This window comes from Doryrhamphus excisus, linkage group LG3 (genome assembly GCF_037039965.1).
Source record: "Doryrhamphus excisus strain RoL-2023G ecotype Guam linkage group LG3, RoL_Dexc_Guam_v1.1, whole genome shotgun sequence".
NCBI classification, from domain to species: domain Eukaryota; kingdom Metazoa; phylum Chordata; class Actinopteri; order Syngnathiformes; family Syngnathidae; genus Doryrhamphus; species Doryrhamphus excisus.
In genome coordinates, this window is record NC_136359.1 from 23,252,651 (window position 1) to 23,275,380 (window position 22,730).

At 40.5% G+C, this 22,730-nt stretch overlaps 2 protein-coding genes across 7 annotated transcripts; both read left to right on the forward strand.

The window, feature by feature from the left end:
- Positions 1 to 318: 318 nt before the first annotated feature.
- Positions 319 to 15,927, forward strand: susd1 (sushi domain containing 1). 4 transcript variants are annotated; one of them, XM_078789199.1, is made up of 19 exons: positions 319 to 329; positions 2,031 to 2,105; positions 2,179 to 2,319; positions 3,666 to 3,821; positions 3,904 to 4,056; positions 5,771 to 5,950; positions 6,073 to 6,252; positions 7,335 to 7,514; positions 7,597 to 7,776; positions 9,040 to 9,219; positions 10,866 to 11,045; positions 11,325 to 11,489; positions 12,674 to 12,768; positions 12,857 to 13,043; positions 14,322 to 14,415; positions 14,538 to 14,793; positions 14,876 to 14,915; positions 15,175 to 15,268; positions 15,797 to 15,927. In XM_078789199.1, exons 2-19 carry the CDS (start codon positions 2,051 to 2,053, stop codon positions 15,813 to 15,815), a joined length of 2,535 nt encoding a protein of 844 aa, XP_078645325.1. In that variant the 5' UTR covers positions 319 to 329; positions 2,031 to 2,050; the 3' UTR covers positions 15,816 to 15,927. The 4 variants fall into 4 exon arrangements, with proteins under 4 accessions (XP_078645325.1, XP_078645324.1, XP_078645326.1 ...); XM_078789198.1 differs by lacking the exon at positions 319 to 329 and having other exon boundaries at positions 420 to 2,105; XM_078789200.1 differs by lacking the exons at positions 319 to 329; positions 7,335 to 7,514; positions 7,597 to 7,776 and having other exon boundaries at positions 423 to 2,105.
- Positions 15,928 to 16,457: 530 nt separating this feature from the next.
- On the forward strand, positions 16,458 to 21,037 carry zbtb26 (zinc finger and BTB domain containing 26). Of its 3 annotated transcripts, none has more exons than XR_013627099.1 (2): positions 16,458 to 16,719; positions 18,607 to 18,895. XR_013627099.1 is itself a non-coding variant. In XM_058071646.2 (2 exons), exon 2 carries the CDS (start codon positions 19,253 to 19,255, stop codon positions 20,582 to 20,584), a length of 1,332 nt encoding a protein of 443 aa, XP_057927629.2. In that variant the 5' UTR covers positions 16,545 to 16,719; positions 19,225 to 19,252; the 3' UTR covers positions 20,585 to 21,037. The 3 variants fall into 3 exon arrangements, 2 of the variants coding, with proteins under 2 accessions (XP_057927629.2, XP_078645321.1); XM_058071646.2 differs by lacking the exon at positions 18,607 to 18,895 and adding an exon at positions 19,225 to 21,037 and having other exon boundaries at positions 16,545 to 16,719; XM_078789195.1 differs by lacking the exons at positions 16,458 to 16,719; positions 18,607 to 18,895 and adding exons at positions 17,252 to 17,328; positions 19,225 to 21,037.
- The last annotated feature ends 1,693 nt before the right edge of the window (positions 21,038 to 22,730 follow it).

Sequence of the window (22,730 nt, forward strand, 5' to 3'; positions counted from 1 at the left end):
TACTTTGCAACGGTACTCAAATAAAGAATAAAAAACAAAAGTGACATTTTAGATGTAAGGTAAGCTCATTCTGTTGAGCTGGAGCCTATTCCAGTTGGTTTATTGTGCTTAATCATTCCTAATGCAAAGCATCCATCACTGTTTGAGTGACAGACCCCGAGTTCTGAGAAGGCATCTGAACGGGACGAGATAACACTTGACCCGACTTATCTCCCCCCTCCCACTGACCCTCAAACACCCACCAGCAGACCCCCCTCCCTCCACCCCCCTCCTTGACAGAAAAGGAAAAGTTAGAGGTTGGTTTGACTTAGCTGTGTAAAGACCATCAGGTAAGCGGTGCTATTCTATTTATCACTCATATATTTATTTGGATATTTAAATTATGTTTTTTGCGGTTACAGTCAATTTTCCTTTAGTGAGTGTGTGTGTGTGGGGGGGGGGGGTAAAATGTCTCTTTTGATAGTAAAGGTTGCCGACCCCTGGCCTAGATATTGTGTAAGCGTATCCCACTGTATCATACTGATGGGAGTACATGAACGAGATGCTTTTTTAGTTCCTTTTTTCTGTCATAGCTGCACGTGATTGGTTGGGAAAGTGAAGAAAATGAGCAGCAGGAAACAAAAGCTGTGGCACTTTCTAAAGAGTCAGCTGTGTGCTGTTTTTTCCTTATTATTTATATTTGATTATGTTGTGTTTTGTTGGAAATTTACTATTTCGATAATAAATATTTGATACAAGTTGCACGGTGGTCGAGTGGTTAGCGAGTAGACCTCACAGCTAGGAGACCTGGGTTTAATTCCACCCTCGGCCATCTCTGTGTGGAGTTTGCATGTTGAATGTATGAATATTTATAGAGCCCTCTAGACATGAAATAACACCCCTACAGTCATCTTACCATTCATATTACCCATTATAGTTGACTCTGTTGTCGGTGATGTTTTGACAGGTCTTACAGCTAGGTGACTCGGGTTCAATTCTTTGCATGTTTCTCCGGTTACTCCGGTTTCCTCCCACATTCCAAAAACATGCTAGGTTAATTAGCGGCTCCAAATTGTCCATAGGTATGAATGTGAGTGTGAATGGTTGTTTGTCTATATGTGCCCTGTGATTGGCTGGCGACCACCAGTCCAGGGTGTACCCCGCCTTTTGTCCAAAGACAGCTGGGATAGGCTCCAGCACCCCCGCAACCCTTGTGAGGAAAAACGGTAGAAAATGAATGAATGAATGAATATTTATAGAGCCCTCTAGACATGAAATAACACCCCTATAGTCATCTTACCATTCATATTACCCATTATAATTGACTCTGTTGCTGTTGCTGTTTTGCCAGGTCTCACAGCTAGGAGATAAGGGTTCGATTCCCCGCTCGGGCATCTCTGTGTGGAGTTTGCATGTTCTTCCCGTGCATGTGTGGGTTTTCTTCGGGTACTCCGGTTTCCTCCGACATTCCAAAAACATGCTAGGTTAATTAGCGGCTCCAAATTGTCCATAGGTATGAATGTGAGTGTGAATGGTTGTTTGACTATATGTGCCCTGTGATTGGCTGGACACCAGTCCAGGGTAGAAAATGAATGAATGATACAGTAATTAAATTTTTACATGCTGCACGGTGAACTAGTGGTTAGCATGTCGACCACACAGTCAGGAGTAGCGACCCATAGAGGGTAGAGCCTTTCTTCGGGAGCCGAGTCAAAAGATTCGGTTCTCTAAAAAGCGATGAACTTCCCATCACTGCTGTGTTACCCTCATTTGTTTACTCATAACACAAAGCTAATGTACAAAATGTATCATTTTTCTGGGTGGGATATATTCGGACACCCCCTGCTGTGGTGTGATGGATTGAGGTGGGTGGTACCCCGTTATCAACTTCCACACTGTGATGACAGTGTGAGTGAAGTATAACTGAAAGTGTCAGCAGTGACAGAAACCACAAAAACCACCAACTAAAAAAAAAAAAACCCTTTTCAATTCTGCTTAGCCGGTCAATATGAAAACAAAAGCAGTGAAAGACGAGGATGACTTTGTGATAGAGTGAAGACGAGAGCAAACGATGGATGAGAGAAGTACTCCTGTATTCACGTTCTTCCTGTTTTGTCTGATTGCAGGTGAGCATACGAATACAAAAACGCCGTGTCAGCATTTTATTATTATTGCATCACTAACTTTCCCGTCTCTCAGGGATGCCAGCAGCTGCAAACATTCAGGACGTTTGTTCCAGCTGCCACGTCAACGCCACATGTGATAACAAGTCAGATAACTCGGGAAAAGTTTGCAACTGCAAGTATGGTTTTGTGGGAAATGGAAGAACTCTGTGCCAAGGTAGGAACTTCCTAGCTCATAACTCGTGGCGCAGTTTGAGTCGGCTTTTATCAAAGTTTGCAGTTTGGTTCATTTGCTATTTAAAGCAGGGGTTCCCAAACAAATGTGGCCCGCAGGACACTAGTTTGAGGCCCCCCGCCTTGATATGAAAGTTTAATGTTAGTGCGGCCCGCGTCAAGTTTGATATGGATGCTGTATGGTATCATGTACCCAGAAAAAATTATTACGTTTGATTAATGTTCATGTTAAAGGTTAAATAACTGTTAATAGTTATCCTCCCTATCCGTGTGGAAGTGGTAAGTTTTTGCCTATTTAAGTTGAAAGGAAATAACTTGAAGGCTACCCTTTAGGTCGCTAGCTCTCTAGTTTGCGAGTTAGCATGTGTCTCAAGACCCTGCAGTTGCGCAATATGTTGTAAATAACAAGGACACTAGTTTGAGGCCCCCGGCTTGATATGAAAGTTTAATGTTAGTGCGGCCCGCGTGAAGTTTGATATGGATGCTGTATGGTATCATGTACCCAGAAAAAATTATTACGTTTGATTAATGTTCATGTTAAAGGTTAAATAACTGTTAATAGTTATCCTCCCTATCTGTGTGGAAGTGGTAAGTTTTTGTCTATGTAAGTTTAAAGGAAATAACTTGAAGGCTACCGTTTAGGTCGCTAGCTAGCAAAAGTATAAACGTGACTGTAGTCGTGTTTTTCAAATATCTTAATTTTTATTTTTATGCACAAAATAAGATGAAAAATAAATCAATCAAGAATAAAGAAAATCAATCAATCAGTAATAAATAAATATAATAATAATAATAAAACAGCAAATAATAAAAACTTAAGAAACCACATATAGTTGGTGGGTAGACAAATGATTTTTTTCAGATTAAAATGAACAAAGCATTATTAGAGCCCTGTAGACATGACAAAACACGACTATAGTCACATTTATACTTTTTATTTACAACATATTGCGCAACTGCAGGGTCTTGAGACACATGCTAACTCGCAAACTAGAGAGCTAGCGACCTAAACGGTAGCCTTCAAGTTATTTCCTTTAATCTTAAATAGCCAAAAACTTACCACTTCCACACGGATAGGGAGGATAACTATTAACAGTTATTTAACCTTTAACATGAACATTAATCAAACGTAATAATTTTTTCTGGGTACATGATACCATACAGCATCCATATAACCATCCTAACATTGAACTTTCATATCAAGACGGGGGTCTCAAACTAGTGTCCTGCGGGCCACATTTGGCCCGCGGGCCGCGTGTTTGAGACCCCTGCCTTAGACTGAACAAGTTCTGATATCGTTAGTTGACTTTAATGGCTTTTCGCTGCTAGATAAAGATGAGTGTCAGATAGGAGCCACGAAGATATGCGGTCAGCATACAACGTGCCACAATACGTATGGCAGTTACTACTGTACCTGCCTGGACGGTTACATGGCGTCCAACAACATGCCGGTTTTCATTCCAAACGATGGAACCCACTGCCAGGGTGAGTCTCAAAGTTTCATGAAATATTGTTATGATTAGTCTCCATTGTGAAGTACCTGCCATAGCATGCTTGTTTCCTGCAGACATGAATGAGTGCAGCGTGTCGGGGCAGTGTGGACCAGGGGGTCAGTGCAGGAACCTGGATGGCGGTTTTGACTGCAGCTGCCAGCTGGGGTACCGAGTCCACAATGGGAAAGAACCCTTTCATCCTCACAAAGACAAGGTTTCATGCAAAGGTAAAAGTGCATTATGCAAACGGGTGGGATTGGTATTTTGTGTGGAAATTAAGGCAAAACATATAAATATAAAAAATATACAAATATTGATAGTGTTGATACCAAGAAGAATATCAGTATTGGGTCACGACTAATATTTTTCAATTCTCTACTATGTTTATTTTCACTGATATCTGTTTTTGTATGAGTGGCACGGTGGACTAGTGGTTAGCGCGCAGACCTCACAGCTAGGAGACCAGGGTTCAATTCCACCCTCGGCCATCTCTGTGTGGAGTTTGCATGTTCTCCCCGTGCATGCGTGGGTTTTCCTTGGTTAACGTCATTAATCTGTTCCAAACCGAAATGAACTCTAACCAAAACAAATCATATAAAACCAATAAAATCTTTGCCAGACAGCAAAAATGTTAACACAAAACGCATTTTAAGGACAATAATCAGAGTTTTACATGCAGAAATTATGCAAAAATAATATGTTAATAATAAAAAATAATGGCGGTCGAGTGGTTAGCGCGCACAGCTAGGAGACCAGGGTTCAATTCCACCCTCGGCCATCTCTGTGTGGAGTTTGCATGTTCTCCCTGTGCATGCGTGGGTTTTCCTTGGTTAACGTCATTAATCTGTTCCAGAATGTCCGACTCAAACCGAAATGAACTCTAACCAAAACAAATCATATAAAACCAATAAAATCCTTGCCAGACAGCAAAAATGTTAACACAAAACACATTTTAAGGACAATAATCAGAGTTTTACATGCAGAAATTATGCAAAAATAATATGTTAATAATAAAAAATAATGGCGGTCGAGTGGTTAGCGCGCAGACCTCACAGCTAGGAGACCAGGGTTAAATTCCACCCTCGGCCATCTCTGTGTGGAGTTTGCATGTTCTCCCCGTGCATGCGTGGGTTTTCCTTGGTTAACGTCATTAATCTGTTCCAGAATGTCCGACTCAAACCAAAATGAACTCTAACCAAAACAAATCATATAAAACCAATAAAATCCTTGCCAGACAGCAAAAATGTTAACACAAAACACATTTTAAGGACAATAATCAGAGTTTTACATGCAGAAATTATGCAAAAATAATGTGTTAATAATAAAAAATAATGGCGGCACGGTGGTCAAGTGGTTAGCACGCAGACCTCACAGCTAGGAGACCAGGGTTCAATTCCACCCTCGGCCATTTCTGTGTGGAGTTTGCATGTTCTCCCCGTGCATGCGTGGGTTTTCCTTGGTTAACGTCATTAATCTGTTCCAGAATGTCCGACTCAAACCGAAATGAACTCTAACCAAAACAAATCATATAAAACCAATAAAATCCTTGCCAGACAGCAAAAATGTTAACACAAATCGCATTTTAAGGACAATAATCAGCGTTTTACATGCAGAAATTATGCAAAAATAATATGTTAATAATAAAAAATAATGGCGGCACGGTGGTTGAGTGGTTAGCGTGCAGACCTCACAGCTAGGAGACCAGGGTTCAATTCCACTCTCGGCCATCTCTTTGTGGAGTTTGCATGTTTTCCCTGTGCATGTGTGGGTTTTCTCCGAGTATATAATATATTTGTTCACTTCCTGCTTTCCATAATATATTTTTTTTAATATAAAAAAATGTAATCAAATGACTTGTATAATCCAATACAGATACGACCCAGTATTGATGTTCGAACCCATCCCGCCGTATCTAATTGTAGTTTCTCATGACTCAATCAGTGGTGGACTGTGGCCATCCGGCTTTGCAGGACAACATGCTGTTGTTCTCAGCAACAGGGACCACATATGGAAGCGTGGCCACGTTTGTCTGCGGTGAAGGCTTTCTGTTGAAGAGCGGGGTCACCACTTCACAATGTGGAGATGACGGACTATGGAGTAGGACTAACATGATCTGTGAAGGTAAGAAAACAAAGAACCAAACCTTTCTGCAGCACATAGACTCTATACTAGTACTACTAATACTACACTAATACTATGGCTGTTGTATGAAATGCTTTCTATGTCCTTGTCTTACAACTCAGTGGTTGACTGTGGTCGTCCTCCTCACTTCCCTCATTCACACATGCTTTGGAATAAGAGCTCAAAGATGGGCGCTGAGGTGTTTTATCAGTGTAACTTTGGGTATCGGCACGCTGGAGATAGCAATGTCTCCACCTGCACCGCCGCAGGGCAGTGGGAGGGTGCATCTGTTCTTTGCCAAGGTAGGCATAACATATTGGTACTTGCTTGGCTGCACGGTGGACGAGTGGTTCGCGCACAGACCTCACAGCTAGGAGACCCGAGTTTAATCCCACCCTCGGCCATCTCTGTGTGGAGTTTGCATGTTCTCCCCGTGCATGCGTGGGTTTTCTTCTGCGGGTACTCCGGTTTCCTCCCACATTCCAAAAACATGCTAGGTTAATTAGCGACTCCAAATTGTCCATAGGTATGAAGGTGAGTGTGAATGGTTGTTTGTCTATATGTGCCCTGTGATTGGCTGGCCACCAGTCCAGGGTGTACCCCGCCTCTCGCACAAATGACAGCTGGGATAGGCTCCAGCAACCCCCGCGACCCTTGTGAGGTAAAGCGGTTGAAAATGAATGAATATTTATAGAGACCTCTAGACATGAAATAACACCCCTATAGTCATCTTTCCATTTATATTACCCATTATAGTTGACTCTGTTGCTGTTGCTGTTTTGCCAGGTCTCACAGCTCGGAGACCCGGGTTCGATTCCCCACTCGGGCATCTCTATGTAAAGTTTGCATGTTCTCCCCGTGCATGAGTGGGTTTTCTCCGGGTACTCCGGTTTCCTCCCATATTCCAAAAAACATGCTAGGCGACTTAATTGCCAACTCCAAATTGTCCATAGGTATGAATGTGAGTGTGAATGGTTGTTTGTCTATATGTGCCCTGTGATTGGCTGGCCACCAGTCCAGGGTGTACCCCGCCTCTCGTACAAATGACAGCTGGGATAGGCTCCAGCAACCCCCCGCAACCCTCGTGAGGATAAGCGGTAGAAAATGAATGAATGAATAGTACTTGCTTTGTATATTTTTAGTGTTAAGTTGCTGTGTGATGATTGTAGCACCGTGAGTACAAATCTGTTTTTCTCTCTAAATTTAGTTTTTTTTTAATTTTAACATAAGAACCACTCCAAAAATGTTTCCTATATGTCAATTTAATGAGTTCAAGTCAGTATAGGACCAATTTTAGGATATTTAAAGTGTTCTGATGGATGAGCTTTCAATGTTTGTGTTGTTTTCATGTCCTAACCCCCATACGTGTATCATCCTGTACCAGAGATATTATGTGGCAAACCACCCACATTACCAAACACAGGATATGTATGGAATGGCACTTCTGTTCTTGGAAGCATAGCAAGCTATTACTGTAAACCAGGATTCGATCACAGCGAGGGAAGCGCCGTATCGCGGTGCATGTCTAACGGTAACTGGACAAAGCCAGACGTTTCATGCAAAGGTAACAACATTGCTTTAGTTGTTGATGACTTTCTTACGTATACTACGACATCACGGTTCAATCATCTTTTGAATCTCTGTAGAAGTTGACTGCGGCGCTCCTCCTGACATCTCGAATTCGGTCCGTTTATGGGATAACAGATCTACTGTGGGCTCTGAAGTTGTTTATCTCTGTAACTTTGGATATTACAATATTGGAGACAGAACTACATCAGTGTGTACCGACACTGGAATATGGGACCAACCCATTCTGCACTGCCAAGGTGATACACCTGACACCTAATTCATAAATTATTTACAAAAGGTGATAGAATTAAGCCACAAAATAAAAAAAAACAGTGGTACCTTGGTTAACGTCATTAATCTGTTCCAGAACATCCGACTCAAACTGAAATGAACTCTAACCAAAACAAATCATATAAAACCAATAAAATCTTTGCCAGACAGCAAAAACGTTAACACAAAACACATTTTAAGGACAATAATCAGAGTTTTACATGCAGAAATGATGCAAAAATAATATATTAATAATAAAAAATAATGGCGGCACGGCGATCGAGTGGTTAGCGCACAGAGACCAGGGTTCAATTCCACCCTCGGCCATCTTTGTGTGGAGTTTGCATGTTCTCGTCCCACATTCCAAAAACATGCTAGGTTAATTAGCGACTCCAAATTGTCTATAGGTATGAATGTGAGTGTGAATGGTTGTTTGTCTATATGTGCACTGTGATTGGCTGGCCACCAGTCCAGGGTGTACCCCGCCTCTCACCCAAAGACAGCTGGGATAAGCTCCAGCACCCCCCGCGACCCTCGTGAGGATAAGCGGTAGAAAATTAATGAATATTTATAGAGACCTCTAGACATGAAATAACACCCCTATAGTCATTTTTCCATTCATATTACCCATTATAGTTGACTCTGTTGCTGTTTTGCCAGGTCTCACAGCACGGAGACCCGGGTTCGATTCCCCGCTCGGGCATCACTGTGTGGAGTTTGCATGTTCTACCTGTGCATGCACGAGTTTTCTCCGGGTATTCCGGTTTCCTCCCACATTCCAAAAAAAACATGCTAGGTTAATTAGCGACTCTAAATTGTCCATAGGTATGAATGTGAGTGTGAATGGTTGTTTGTCTATATGTGCCCTGTGATTGGCTGGCCACCAGTCCAGGGTGTACCCTGCCTCTCACCCAAAGACAGCTGGGATAGGCTCCAGCACCCCCCGCGACCCTCGTGAGGAAAAGCGGTAGAAAATGAATGAATGAATGAATAAAAAAGAATAAAAAAAGACAAATGATTGAACAACTGGACATAAAATTCGGAGGTCTTGCACACCTAACAACATAACGTAATCCAAGATGGTGGCATAAACAAACCGGATGAACGCAAGCCAAGGCAAAATTTTTGCAAAAATCTTGATTGTTAACAAAATGACGTGAACCGTTAACTGAGATACCACTGTAAAAATCAAATATCATAATTTTGCCATAACAATTGATCTGCAGTGATTTACTGTCTGTCTGTTGTAGAAATCAAATGTCAGGAGCCTGTTGTGATAACGCATACAAAAAGGCTATGGGACGGCGCTACGCATGTCGGCAGTGTGGTCGTCTACCAATGTGATGAAGGATATGACACAAGGAGTACCAGAAACTACTCAGTATGTGGACAGAGTGGCCTGTGGGAGGATATTGATCTTTGGTGTGAAGGTGCAACGTTTGAAGACCATCAGAACTGATTGACAGAATGCATTGTTGGCATATACTTCAGTATATGTATTGTAGAGTATTATACGATGATTGCATTTCGGTAATACAGTGGAACCTGGATCAATGACGGCGACCTAAGTGGATGTCGAAGTCGAAAGTCGAAAGTCACATTTAATTGTGACTTTGACCAATGATATAGAGCGAATGCATCGTTTAACCCTTGGTAGTTTGCCGACATGGTTTTTCCTTTCTGTGTATTTAGATTATTAGATTAATTATTAAATGTTAAAGATTAAAGATTAAATGTTAATCTAATTATTAGATTAGATTAACATTTAGATTACTAGATCTTTTCATATGAGTATTTGTCATTCATTCACCCTTGGTAGTTTGCTGACATGGTTTTTCCTTTCTGTGTATTTAGATCATTAGATTAATTATTAAATGTTAAAGATTAAATGTTAATCAAATTATTAGATTAGATTAACATTTAGATTATTAGATCTTTTCATATGAGTATTTGCCATTCATTCACCCTTGGTAGTTTGCCGACATGGTTTTTCCTTTCTGTGTATTTGGATTATTAGATTAATTAGATTAATTATTAAATGTTAAAGATTAAATGTTAATCTAATTATTAGATTAGATTAACATTTAGATTATTAGATCTTTTCATAGGAGTATTTGCCATTCATTCACCCTTGGTAGTTTGCCAACATGGTTTTTCCTTTCTGTGTATTTAGATTATTAGATTAATTAGATTAATTATTGAATGTTAAAGATTAAATGTTAATCTAATTATTAGATTAGATTAACATTTATATTATTAGATCTTTTCATATGAGTATTTCCCATTCATTCATTTATTTTTGACGAATACGACTAAATTTGGCGCCCTCTCTCATAAACACATTATAATGGGACTGCCTGTAAATGTAGCTTGTTGTTCCAATTCTGTACTGTAGATGGTCCCTTCTGGATTGTATGTTGTTGTTTTTTTTAAGCGACTAGCAACATTTTCGTGGTTTAATTGGACACTTCCGGAGACACTAATATGAAAGCATGTATTTCTCTTTTGTTTGTTTTTGCAAATTAAGACAATAACAGTATCTATCTCCCCAATATAGATTGTAGTCTGTTGGAACTACTACTTGACAGTATTTTATACTCTTATCTTAACAGAGCTACTGCAAAATAAATTTGTTGCGTGTCTTGACGACAATAACAACCAAGCTTTTGTACATGTGCAAATGTAAAAAACTGCAATCTAAAGAGCTGCAATCCAAAAAAAAATGCTTTTATTTTTATGCTTGCTTTGCACTGAACAGGAAGTCATGCTGTGCAAGTTTTAATGCTTTGTAACTAGACAGTAGTTGTTTACTACTGCATGCTTAGCGATACCACAACACAAAAATTTACCTATTTTCCATACAAATGACCACTTAAGCGGCCATTTTTTAGTAAGCGGGTTCCACTGTATAAAGTCGACAGACTATAAACATGAAATTCAAATACAAAAAAAATATAATGCGTTTTAGCGTCTTACGTCACAAGTGATGTGAAATGAATGCGAGTTTGAATTCTGAAAGTTGAAGCCTGCTGCCTGATTTGCTTTTTTTGTTTCACTAATTTATTTCTGTGTGCAGAAATAAGCTGCGGTCCCCCACAAACGCTCCCCAATACTAACCTCCTGTGGGACCGCTCCATTCGTCCTGGCAGTGTGGTGCTGTATGAGTGTATCAGTGGATATTACCGTGAGAGTGGAGATAATATTTCTACGTGTCAAACATCAGGAGAATGGGCAAAAGTGTCATTAAAGTGCGAAGGTATAGAAAGATGCCCTTGTATTTTTTATTTTTTTTTGTACTGTGGGTTTTGCTGGTTGTGTGTCGGCATACAAGAACACCTCCTGTGCTTTGTTTTTTTTTTTGTTTTCTTTATTTCGAACATGAAAAACATCCAAAACACAAAAAACCAACCAAAATCAATACAAATAAAAATACCTATGTATAAATAAACATGCACAAATCACCCAATATGTGCACAAAACAATACTTTCTGCAACCCCTGATCAATCAGTGCCATTGTTTTTCCCCCCCCCCCAGCAAAATGTGGCCCAATCCCCTTGCTTGCCCACTCAGATGTGGTATGGCATAACAACAGTGTAGTGATCCATCGCTGTGTAAATGGATATCACAGCTGGAGGGGCAGCGACGTCTCACTCTGCAGCAGTTCTGGTGTTTGGCAGATGGCTACAATCAAATGTATAGGTGAGCTATTTAGTTCCCTGAATCTCTCAGTAGTATTCTATCCAATAGTGTTTCCTCTTGTTATTATCGTTATACAGTAAATACCCACTACTCACAAATGTTGTGTTCTCAAAACCATCATTAGCCACGTTTACATGGACCCAAATAATATTCCAATTCCATTCGGGTTATTTGCTCAAATGTAACCTTTGTATACACCTCATTCCCCAAAAAAAGTGCCAAAAGTGCCGAATGAATATATAATGGGATTCCCAGGTTGTGGAATATTCCTTTCCCCAATCCGATTGAGGTATCTTGTACCCGCTCAAACGGAAAGTTGTCAGACTGCGTTCTTCTTCGTGGTGTTTTTCTTCTTCTGTTGTTTATTGGCGGTTGGCAAGCAGCTTCTGTGTGCATTAGCGCTATCTGTGGAACAGAATCTAAACCCTTCTATACGCCATTCACAAGTCCACTTTTATTCAAAAAGAAAAAATATATCTATATAAAACATGTGCCGAGCTTAATTATAAAATATTAGAAAGATTGAACTTTATCTTTTCCTGTTTCCGGGTGCGTTCTTTCAGCGAATGCTGAGATATGACGTCACACGTAGCTCGAGACGTTCTTCGATTTAAAAAAAAATGGAGGCGAGCAATCGGCACTGGACTGCTAAGGAAAGTTTGTTTTTGATTCAAACTAAATTTCAAGACTGGACGAAGGAAAAAAATGGCAATACGGAGTTATTCCAACAAGTGAAAGAAAAAGTCCAGGAAGTCGGTATCACGTGATTTTGGTGTTTACAATTTACTGCGCATGCCCCATTGACTATTCTGGTTGATTATAGCGGCGCATGTAGACACGCCATTGGAATATTCCTTTCCATGTATACCATTGCTTTCGGAAAGGTCACTCGGAAAGAGAAAAACTCCTCATGTAAACGTGGCTAGTGAATGCTGAAAAGCCGCTTCTAATTGAGTAGCCAAGTAAGACACTAATATACAACCACAACAACACTGTTTCATACTAATTTATAACCGTAAGGCATGCTGAGTGTGTGCATGGGCTTAGTATAAAATATTGTTTTTATCATTAGTTATATTATATTATTTGTATAATTATAGTATATATTATTATTATTATTGTTTGAATACTTTTTTTTAGTATTGTTTTTGATTTTCATGTGGACATGGATATATTTCTCACAGAAATCAAGCCACCCATCGGTCATCTCCTTGTTTCCAATGAAAAATGTCTGCAATGGAGAGCAGAGAAATATGAAGAGGATACAGAAATTTACAAGGTAAAACAAGACCAGCGTAAACATTGAAGTTAAATACAGGTATGAGCACGTGTTGGCAGTGTCAATAAATGTAACCTTTCAATCGTAGGTGGCCTACATAGGATCCAGAGACTACGACAGGGCCAATGTTGACAAAAGGAAACAGTTTTTGAGCTCGAAGGCAGATTGGCTAAAGGTCTGTCTAAGTCTGCTTCCAGCCACAAACTACAGCATCTCTATCACGGCGATGTCAAAGGGGTTCACAGCCTCCATCAGCACCAACACCAGTTTAACAGGTACCGGGCACATATAGACAAACAACCATTCACACTCACATTCATACCTATGGACAATTTGGAGTCGCTAATTAACCTAGCATGTTTTTTGGAATGTGGGAGGAAACCGGAGTACCCGGAGAAAACCCACGCATGCACGGGGAGAACATGCAAACTCCACACAGAGATGGCCGATGATGGAATTGAACACTGGTCTCCTAGCTGTGAGGTCTGCGCGCTAACCACACGGCCACTGTGCAGCCCATTTGTCAAACAAATATTTTTTGCCGAAATTAAGCATTCTCATATCAACTAAAATCCAGATATAAGGCATTTAGAGGTGTTGTGATGATATGTAGTATTCTACACTGGTCACTAGGTGTCAGTAATGTTACTGTAATGTTGGGGGAGACACACAAGCACCAGACTTGACAGCTGGAACACTCATTCATTCATTTTCTACCGCTTTTTCCTCACGAGGGTCGCGGGGGTGCTGGAGCCTATCCCAGCTGTCTTGGGGCGAGAGGTGGGGTACACCCTGGACTGGTCGCCAGCCAATCACAGGGCACATATAGACAAACAACCATTCACACTCACATTCATACAGCTGGAACAACAGGGCTTTATTACAGATTTAAATGACAGGCGCAATGATGCACATTTACAGCAACACACACAAATACCTGTTAGGTGTATGAGCCTATGAGGGTAAAGGTGACTATAGGGGTGTTATTGCATGCATATAGGGCTCTAATAATGTTAAAAAAACAACTATAAAAATATTCCTTTTTAAAATAAGGAACCCTACTTTATGGAAATTCACTTATCATGGTTGGTTTTGATAAACGAGGGAGTACTGTAATCAACAACAGATTTACACTAGAATTTGTTGAAGTTGACAACATTTATGTCAAAAACTAATCTAAATTGACCAACCTGTTAAGTCCTGGTCCATCACTTATAACAAAAGAGTACACAAAAGCCACATATGTCCATGTCATAAAATATCATATTGTGGCACATATGAGTCTGTGAGGACTAAGCATTTTTTTACTCGACTCACGACAAGCTTGTCAACCAACTGGAAATTGCAGGAGGTCATTACTCAATACAACAGTCTGACTCACGGTGCTACAATCATCACACAGCAACTTAACACTAAAAATATACAAAGCACGTAGCATTCATTCATTCATTTTTCTACCGCTTATGCTAAAATCTGGACTTTTCATTATGGAACAGGAAATAGGGATACATATTTGCTGACTAATACATATTTTACAATACACTGTTTGACAGTACCGCCAATACCAGACATCTACTACAGAGAATACGAGACTCCTGCACCGACTTTGAGGTTGCACAGATCACCCAATAGTCTTGACCCAATAAGGTACGTAAAAAACAAAATATGTATATGAACACTATCTCCATTAATTATGTGAATTTGCAAAAAAAAACCTAACAGATTGCTGTTAAATACATAATATTGTGATTTTCTTTTTCATTTGACAGTTTGTACCAAGTGTTTGTACTTCCTATAGACGACACGATGGTGTTTGACTGTTCCGCTCCCGTCGATGGCGACACCGCAAGCGAGTATGGTTCCGTGAAAGGATCCGTTCAAGCTCAGATGCGCATCAGCCATGTTGGAACGGCGATGAATTTTACTGTGGGAGATGGTCTCTACTACGGAGGCTTTTTCAACGCTCCTCTGGAGAAAGGCAGACACTACTATGTTGTCTTGCGAGCTGTCAGTCAATGGAAAAGGGTGGGTGCAATCACGACTACATTACATATCTGGACGTAGTACATTTTAAATTATTTTGTTATTTTTATTATTTACTTCCTAGGACTTAAAAAGCTCCTGTGTCCTTTGGGCTAAAGTCACAGGTAATTACAACCACTTTGCACCAATTAATAAACAAATGTAAAGAACACAAATAAACCTTAAATAATACATTCAAAATGAATAAAAATGACATTGAGAGTCATTGTATTGGTATGGAGTGGGAAAATTCACGCGTTTATTCTACTATTCAATAATTCTCTCTTGAAAAGATTACTGTAATATTAAAAAATGGTTGAGTCCTGTACTCACTTTTGTGATATGTGCACATATGTTGTTTTTCTGTTGTATTTTTTTTTGTAGGTACATCTTATGTTGTGAGGGTTTCATCGCTGTGCGGTGCTGCCACAGTAGGGCTGATAGCTTTAGCTGTTTTGCTCAGATACACTTATATCTGGTGAGTATTTTTTTTTATGTATATACGTGTACTGTATGGTGGTGTGAATGGTTGTTTGTCTATATGTGCCCTGTGATTGGCTGGCGACCAGTCCAGGGTGTACCCCGCCTCTGGCACGAAGACAGCTGGGATAGGCTCCAGCATGCTTGTGAGGATAAGCGGTAGAAAAATGAATGAATGAATGAATGAATGGTACTTGCTTTGTATATTTTTCGTGTTAAGTTGCTGTGTGATGATTGTAGATTGAGTAATGACCTCCTGCAATTTCCAGTTGGTTGACAAGCTTGTCGTGAGTCAAGTAAAAAAATTGCTTGGTCCTCACAGACTCATATGTGCCACAATATGATATTTTATGACATGGACATGTGTGGATTATGTATGTACAAGTCTGTTTTTCTCTCTAAATTTAGTTTTGAATGAATAAAGTATATGCAAAACTTGGATACATTGGCAATAATAGTCACTTTTCTATGAATAACTGCTCCAATCAAAAATGCACTATTGTGAAATTTCTTATCTGTCTTCTAGGTGTGTCAAGAAAACATAACAACAAGCCTTCACACACATTATTGCTTCATTTTCTACATATTTGAAATAAAATCTGTATTCCTTTGCAATAATTTTGTTGTTTTCTCATGCATGGTGGGTGATAATAATGCATATATTAGGTTTTAGCATGAAAATGTGACACTTTTGGAGTTGATTCTGCAGTAACATTATAATATTTCAATATTTTCAGTCAAATGAATCAGTGTTAAATGATGGAAGACTATGTATAGTTTGTATTCACACAGTGATGTCAGTTGTTTACATTTTCTGTCTAAGTTTGTAAATTTTAGTATGGACGATATACCTGATTTTCATACTTTTACTTGAAATTTAAATCACTTTCCTTTAATGAGTTTATTAATTTTTCTTTAATTGGTTCAGCACGATACCAACCAGACAACTTAATTCAAAAAAAAATTGTGAATAATTTAACAATATATAAATATAAAAATACTATCAGTGTAACAATTTGAACAACACAGATATTTTTTTTAAAAAAAAGAGAGAGAAAACTGAAAAATAACGATCTCATCACGCTATGGTATCGGTCCGATACTGGTACTGTGCTATGCTTCGATCGATACGATATTTTGATGGTTCCGTCCAACCCCAATTAGGAATTAAAACTGAATATAATATCATTTATATTCCTATTTACGTCAATATTTATCCCAATTACACATTAAGAACAGTCTATAATGTGTATTAAGGTTATAAGATACTGTGTAACAATGTAGTAATGAATCCATTTTACAGTAAGTCGCCTACTCCAATGCAGCGGGAGGCAGTGTACTCTTATTACGTCTTAAGAAAATATATCGCTAAAAGGACAGACGGACCGTGGAGGATAAGCCACTAAAGACGGCGTCTTACATCGTTTTAAATACGATAAAAAAAGAGTGGTAAGTGTCTCTTCGTCAGTCAAGCAAACAATAAAATACAATAGCAGCTAGCTAGTTAGCTACACACATCTTTGCTATGCTAACCCAATGTTAAATGTGCTACAGCTAGCATCACAAGGCAGCCCTTTCATTGTTAGCACGTAGCATCCGCAAATGGTTACGGTGGACGGTTAGCTTTGTTGAAGAGCCACATTCTTTAATATTCAATTCATCTTCAATTGATATAATAACCTATGAACGTGAATTATTGTTTGATGGTCGCAAATGGTATTACATTCACGCATTTATCTTTAGCGTTTTGAGTGCCAAAGTACGCACTGTAAATGGTCAGTGTAAGTATGGACATTATTCGATGCACTTAACGGTTAAAACTGAAAGCTTCCGTTACGTTGACATAAGAAGGGCAGAGGTTTAGTCGTGACTATAGTCGTTTTATTGATGGACTAATAGCTGGTTCAGTTGTTACTGGAATTTGGTTACCCCTTCTCATTTGATCATATAACAGGTACCTGATTTGGAGTCATACAAATTGAACTGATGTAAGATGCATTAGTTAGTTATTATGGGAAAACACTGAAGCGTATTCTACAGGACTGCAATCTATCTGCGGTGAGCTGTCTAATCTGTTATATCTATTTTGGGAGTTTCCACCCAGAAGATGGTTCTCTTGATGTTGATTCTTGCCCATGCACATGAGATCATTAATTAAAAGTATGCAATGGGGGTAATAATTATCAAACAGACAAGGTTAATACATTTGTATTTGATTAAAAGTATTAGATGCTAAACTGTCCAGCAAGAATTCTGACCCAAGCATACATGTTATTGTATGTACACATACAGTATTAATCGTGTCAAGAAAAACAGACCACTGAATTTCCCTTGCCTAAGGGTGACTAACAAAGGTGAGGGTTCAATGTTCAGCCTGTTAACGATCTCAATATAGGTGGAACCATGGTAACCAAGACAAAGTGTCCGTATATTAATCCAAAAGAAAATCAGTGGAGGGAGCATTAACTTTAAATTGCCAAGGGACAGCTTCGAAAAACTTTCAAGATTGGGACCAAAAATCCCTTCTTACACATACGTACACATATGCAGATTTTTGGTTTGGGATTCTGTTTTTGTTAAAATATGCCTCCTACAGTGTTTCCCTCTGGGATTACACCACTGTAAGATATGCGTTTTCAAAAAAGATGAGTGAAATACAGCTTTTGGTTTTTGTCATAAAAAATATGCAACACACTGTATATTATATATACCTTCTAAAGAAAGAGCCTATGTTTTGGTGCCCCAAAGTGCCTCATTAATTAAAAATAATACATGTCAATGTTTGTTTACTATCTGACTGTATTGATAAACAGATCTCTTATATTTGTGGTCCGGTATGTCCGTATGAGGTGTGTTAAGGAGCTACTGTAGAGCTGTACTGTCAGGATACACAGACAGTCCCGTTATAATGAGTTTGCGAGTTCTTGTCAGTACAGAACGCCAAATCCAAAATGGTGCCAAATGTATCTATGGCGGTCCACAATGACAAATTCAGTATTTCAGAATTAAAATACTAAAATATTGGAAATGATAGACTTGGGCGGCATGGCGGTCGAGTGGTTAGCGCGCAGACCTCACTCCTAGGAGGACCAGGGTTCGATTCCACCCTCGGCCATCTCTGTGTGGAGTTTGCATGTTCTCCCCGTGCATGCGTGGGTTTTCTACGGGTACTCTGGACAGCTGGGATAGGCTCCAGCACGCCCGCGACCCTCATGAGGAAAAGCGGTCGAAAATGAATTAATATTTATAGAGCCCTCTAGACATGAAATAACACCCCTATAGTCATCTTTCCATTCATATTACCCATTATAGTTGACTCTGTTGCTGTTTTGCCAGGTCTCACAGCTCGGAGACCCGGGTTCGATTCCCCGCTCTGTGTGGAGTTTGCATGTTCTCCCCATGCATGCGTGGGTTTTCTCCGGGTACTCTGGACAGCTGGGATAGGCTCCAGCACCCCCGCGACCCTCATGAGGAAAAGCAGTCGAAAATGAATTAATATTTATAGAGCCCTCTAGACATGAAATAACACCCCTATAGTCATCTTTCCATTCATATTACCCATTATAGTTGACTCTGTTGCTGTTTTGCCAGGTCTCACAGCTCGGAGACCCGGGTTCGATTCCCCGCTCGGCCATCTTTATGTGGAATTTGCATGTTCTCCTTGTACATGCGTGGGTTTTCTCCGGGTACTCCGGTTTCCTCCCACATTCCAAAAAAAAACATGCTAGGTTAATTGGTGACTCCAAATTGTCTATAGGTATGAATGTGAGTGTGAATGGTTGTTTGTCTATATGTGCCCTGTGATTGGCTGGCCACCAGTCCAGGGTGTACCCCGCCTCTCGCCCGAAGACAGCTGGGATAGGCTCCAGCACCCCCGCGACCCTCGTGAGGAAAAAGCAGTAGAAAATGAATGAATGAATGAAATGATAGACTTCATACTTCTTTCTTCTACAGGTGCATTGTCTGTGGTCCGTAGTTCACTATGGCCCAGAATCAGGTAATCCTGCAGTTCCACTTTGCTACATACGGGGACTCCATGCTGCAGAAAATGGACCTGCTTCGGCACCAGCGCCGCTTCTGTGATGTGACTGTGCGCATCAACCAGCTTAAAGTCCCTGGTCACAAGGTCGTGTTTGCCGCCGGTTCATCTTTCCTCCGAGACCAGTTCATCCTTCAGCAGGACTCCAACGAAGTCCAGATCTCCATGATCCAGGAGGCAAAGGTTGGCCAACAGCTGCTGCTGTCCTGCTACACGGGCCAACTGGAGTTTCCTGAATTAGAGCTGGTCAACTACCTGACGGTGGCCAGCTTCCTCCAAATGGGCCACATTGTCGAGCAGTGTACTCAAGCCTTAAACAAATTCATCAAGCCGCAGCCGCCACCCAAGATGGAAGTCGACGTTGAGATGAAAAGAGCCAACAGAGAGGAACGTTTGTGCTCCCAGGCATTGAGAGAACAGGAGCACTTCCAGGTGAAGACTGTCCAGGATCTAGAGAGGGTGGAGCAAGTGGAGGACATCAGTACTGATGATGACGAGGATGACGATGATGTCATTATACAACCCAAGTCTCCTCCTCACACGTCGGATTTGCATCCCGTTCAGGAAGTGGAAGAGAGTGACATCAGCATAGTGAAGGTGGAGTCTGTGGAGTCCACCTTCCCGACAAGCTCTCCGGCTGCCCTTCACTCACCCGAGCCGCAACACTCCCTCATCAATTCCACCGTTGACAGCCGTGGGAGTGAAATGATGGCACCCCCGAGCATGCCGGGGTACCCCTTCCGCCCTCCGTCTCCGTCCAACCCTGCTGAAAAACAGAAGAACTACGACAAACCCCTCCAGTGGTACCACCAGTGTCCCAAGTGCAGCCGCGTCTTCCGGCAGCTGGAGAAGTACGCCAACCACCTCAAGATGCACAAGCTCTTCATGTGCCTCTTGTGCGGAAAGACCTTCACGCAAAAGGGGAACCTTCACCGCCACATGCGGGTCCACGCGGGCATCAAACCCTTCCAGTGTAAGATCTGCGGGAAGACCTTCACGCAGAAGTGCTCTTTACTCGACCACTTAAACCTGCACAGCGGAGACAAGCCTCACCGCTGTAACTACTGCGACATGATGTTCGCGCATAAGCCCGTTCTCCGCAAGCACCTCAAGCAGATCCATGGCAAGAACAGCTTTGACAACGCAAACGAAGGCAATTTGCATGACGGCGTGCCTGAAGAGAATGACAACGGCGGACCATTTATCAGTCAGTCTAACAATTATGAGACAGACTTCAGGTACAATTTGAGACACTGTCCGGATGAGAGTGTCTAAATGAACGAAAGGATGAGAGAGACTACACGGTGGAAAAAAAAATTACTGTAACATTGCCCAGGTAAGATTGACCGCAAAATTGGACTAAATTGGAAAAACTGGACGTGAAGCAACACCATTGTAGTAAATGTCGTCAATGAAATATACTGTATAATAGGGTGCATCAAATTTGAATGCGAAATTTTAATTTCATAATATCAATTTGGCTGGCGGCACGGCGGAGCAGAGTTATGATGCCATCTACTGTACGGAGCTGTACTGTCAGGATACACAGACAGTCCCGTTATAATGTGTTTGTGAGACAGTCAGTACAGAGCGCCAAATCCAAAATGGAAAAAAAAGTAAGTGGCAAATGTATCTATGGCGGTCCACAATGACAAATTCAACAGAGTGTCAAATAATTATTTCCACTATCGTATGTACAGTATTTCAGAATTTAAAAATTTCAAAATAGGAAATGATAGACTTGGGCGGCAGACCTCACAGCTAAGAGGACCAGGGTTCGATTCCACCCTCGGCCATCTCTGTGTGGAGTTTGCATGTTCTCCCCGTGCATGCGTGGGTTTTCTCCGGGTACTCGGGACAACTGGGATAGGCTCCAGCACCCCTGCGACCCTTGTGAGGAAAAGCGGTCGAAAATGAATATTTATAGAGCCCTCTAGACATGAAATAACACCCCTACAGTCATCTTTCCATTCATATTACTCATTATAGTTGACTCTGTTGCTGTTGCTGTTTTGCCAGGTCTCCCAGCTAGGAGACTCGGGTTCAATTCCCTGCTCGGGCATCTCTGTGTGGAGTTTGCATGTTCTCCCCGTGCATGTGTGGGTTTTCTTCGGGTACTCCGGCTTCCTCCCACATTCCAAAAAAAACCATCCTAGGTTATATAAAAATTCAATAATTGTGTTTTTTGATGCACCCTACTGTACAACATTGCACAGTAGAAAATACTCACATTTAGGTTTGTACTATTTTATTAATCCCAGATTAACCGTGATAAATGAGGGATAACTGTACTAGGTATTTACCATGTAGCTTATTGTCATATCACTGTACTGGCGTGGTGTGATAAATTAAGTACAGTAGATGCCCGTTTTTTGTTGGTGCTACTTTACGAGAACACCAGCAGATGAAGAAAAAATACGAGGAAATAAAAACATCTATTTTTACATGTAGGTCGCTCCCCTAATTATTAAATCCAGGTATGAGCCTGGTATATGCCTCACACACTGTATAGGTACTCAGTACTCATGAATAATAATTGGATATGATCCATAAACAGATGAAATTGGCAGCACCGTCACAAGCAGACATTCTCTAAGTCTACATAATCCACAATGTTTACCTGTAGTACTTCCAGTAACAATTTACACTCATATATGAACTTCCAGTTCCAGTGCGAATCCTTGATTGCAAACATTATAAGTGAATGTAAAAATTATGGACTTTTGAACAGTGGTACATTTTTATTGTATGTATTATTGCGTGAGAATGAGATGTGTTTTTCTGGATTAAACAACCTATTTTTGGGGGGAAAATACATAATGTTTTTGACCAAAAACCTGTGAATTTGCGCGGCTGTGAATGCTGAACATTTTTTTATTTGAAAATAAGTTGAAATAGTGTTTCAGCTTGGGTTACAACTAGTATAAATGTAAAAAAAAAAAATTTAAGTACTCTGCTGTCGGTCCATGCTTTGTTTTGGGGGTTTTGGGCCCCCTTGCATACAGTAAAATAAAATAAATGAATTACTGATTAGCTATCTTAGTAGATATTACACTAATTTGCTTTGTTGCTGTACACTGAATAGTTTTTTATGTATGTGGCCCTCGGTGTGTGTGTGGGGGGGGGGGGGGTTTGGCACCCCTGCAGTTTAGCAGGAACAGCTGGTTCTGTGATATAAATGTTAAGACGCTGACAGGCGTGATGCCAAAAATGTAGATTTCTGTCTTCAGCCTTCATGATTCATTGCACGGTAGCATTACAAAGACTTTCCATAAACTGGTAACTATACAGCACAGAAAATAATCTCTTTTCATATTGTACATTTGTGTCCCAGCTCTTCTGTAACTAGGTTTTTATCACTGTGGACTTATTTCACTGTAATGTACAGTATTGTAGATGCCTTCATATTGCACACGACTGA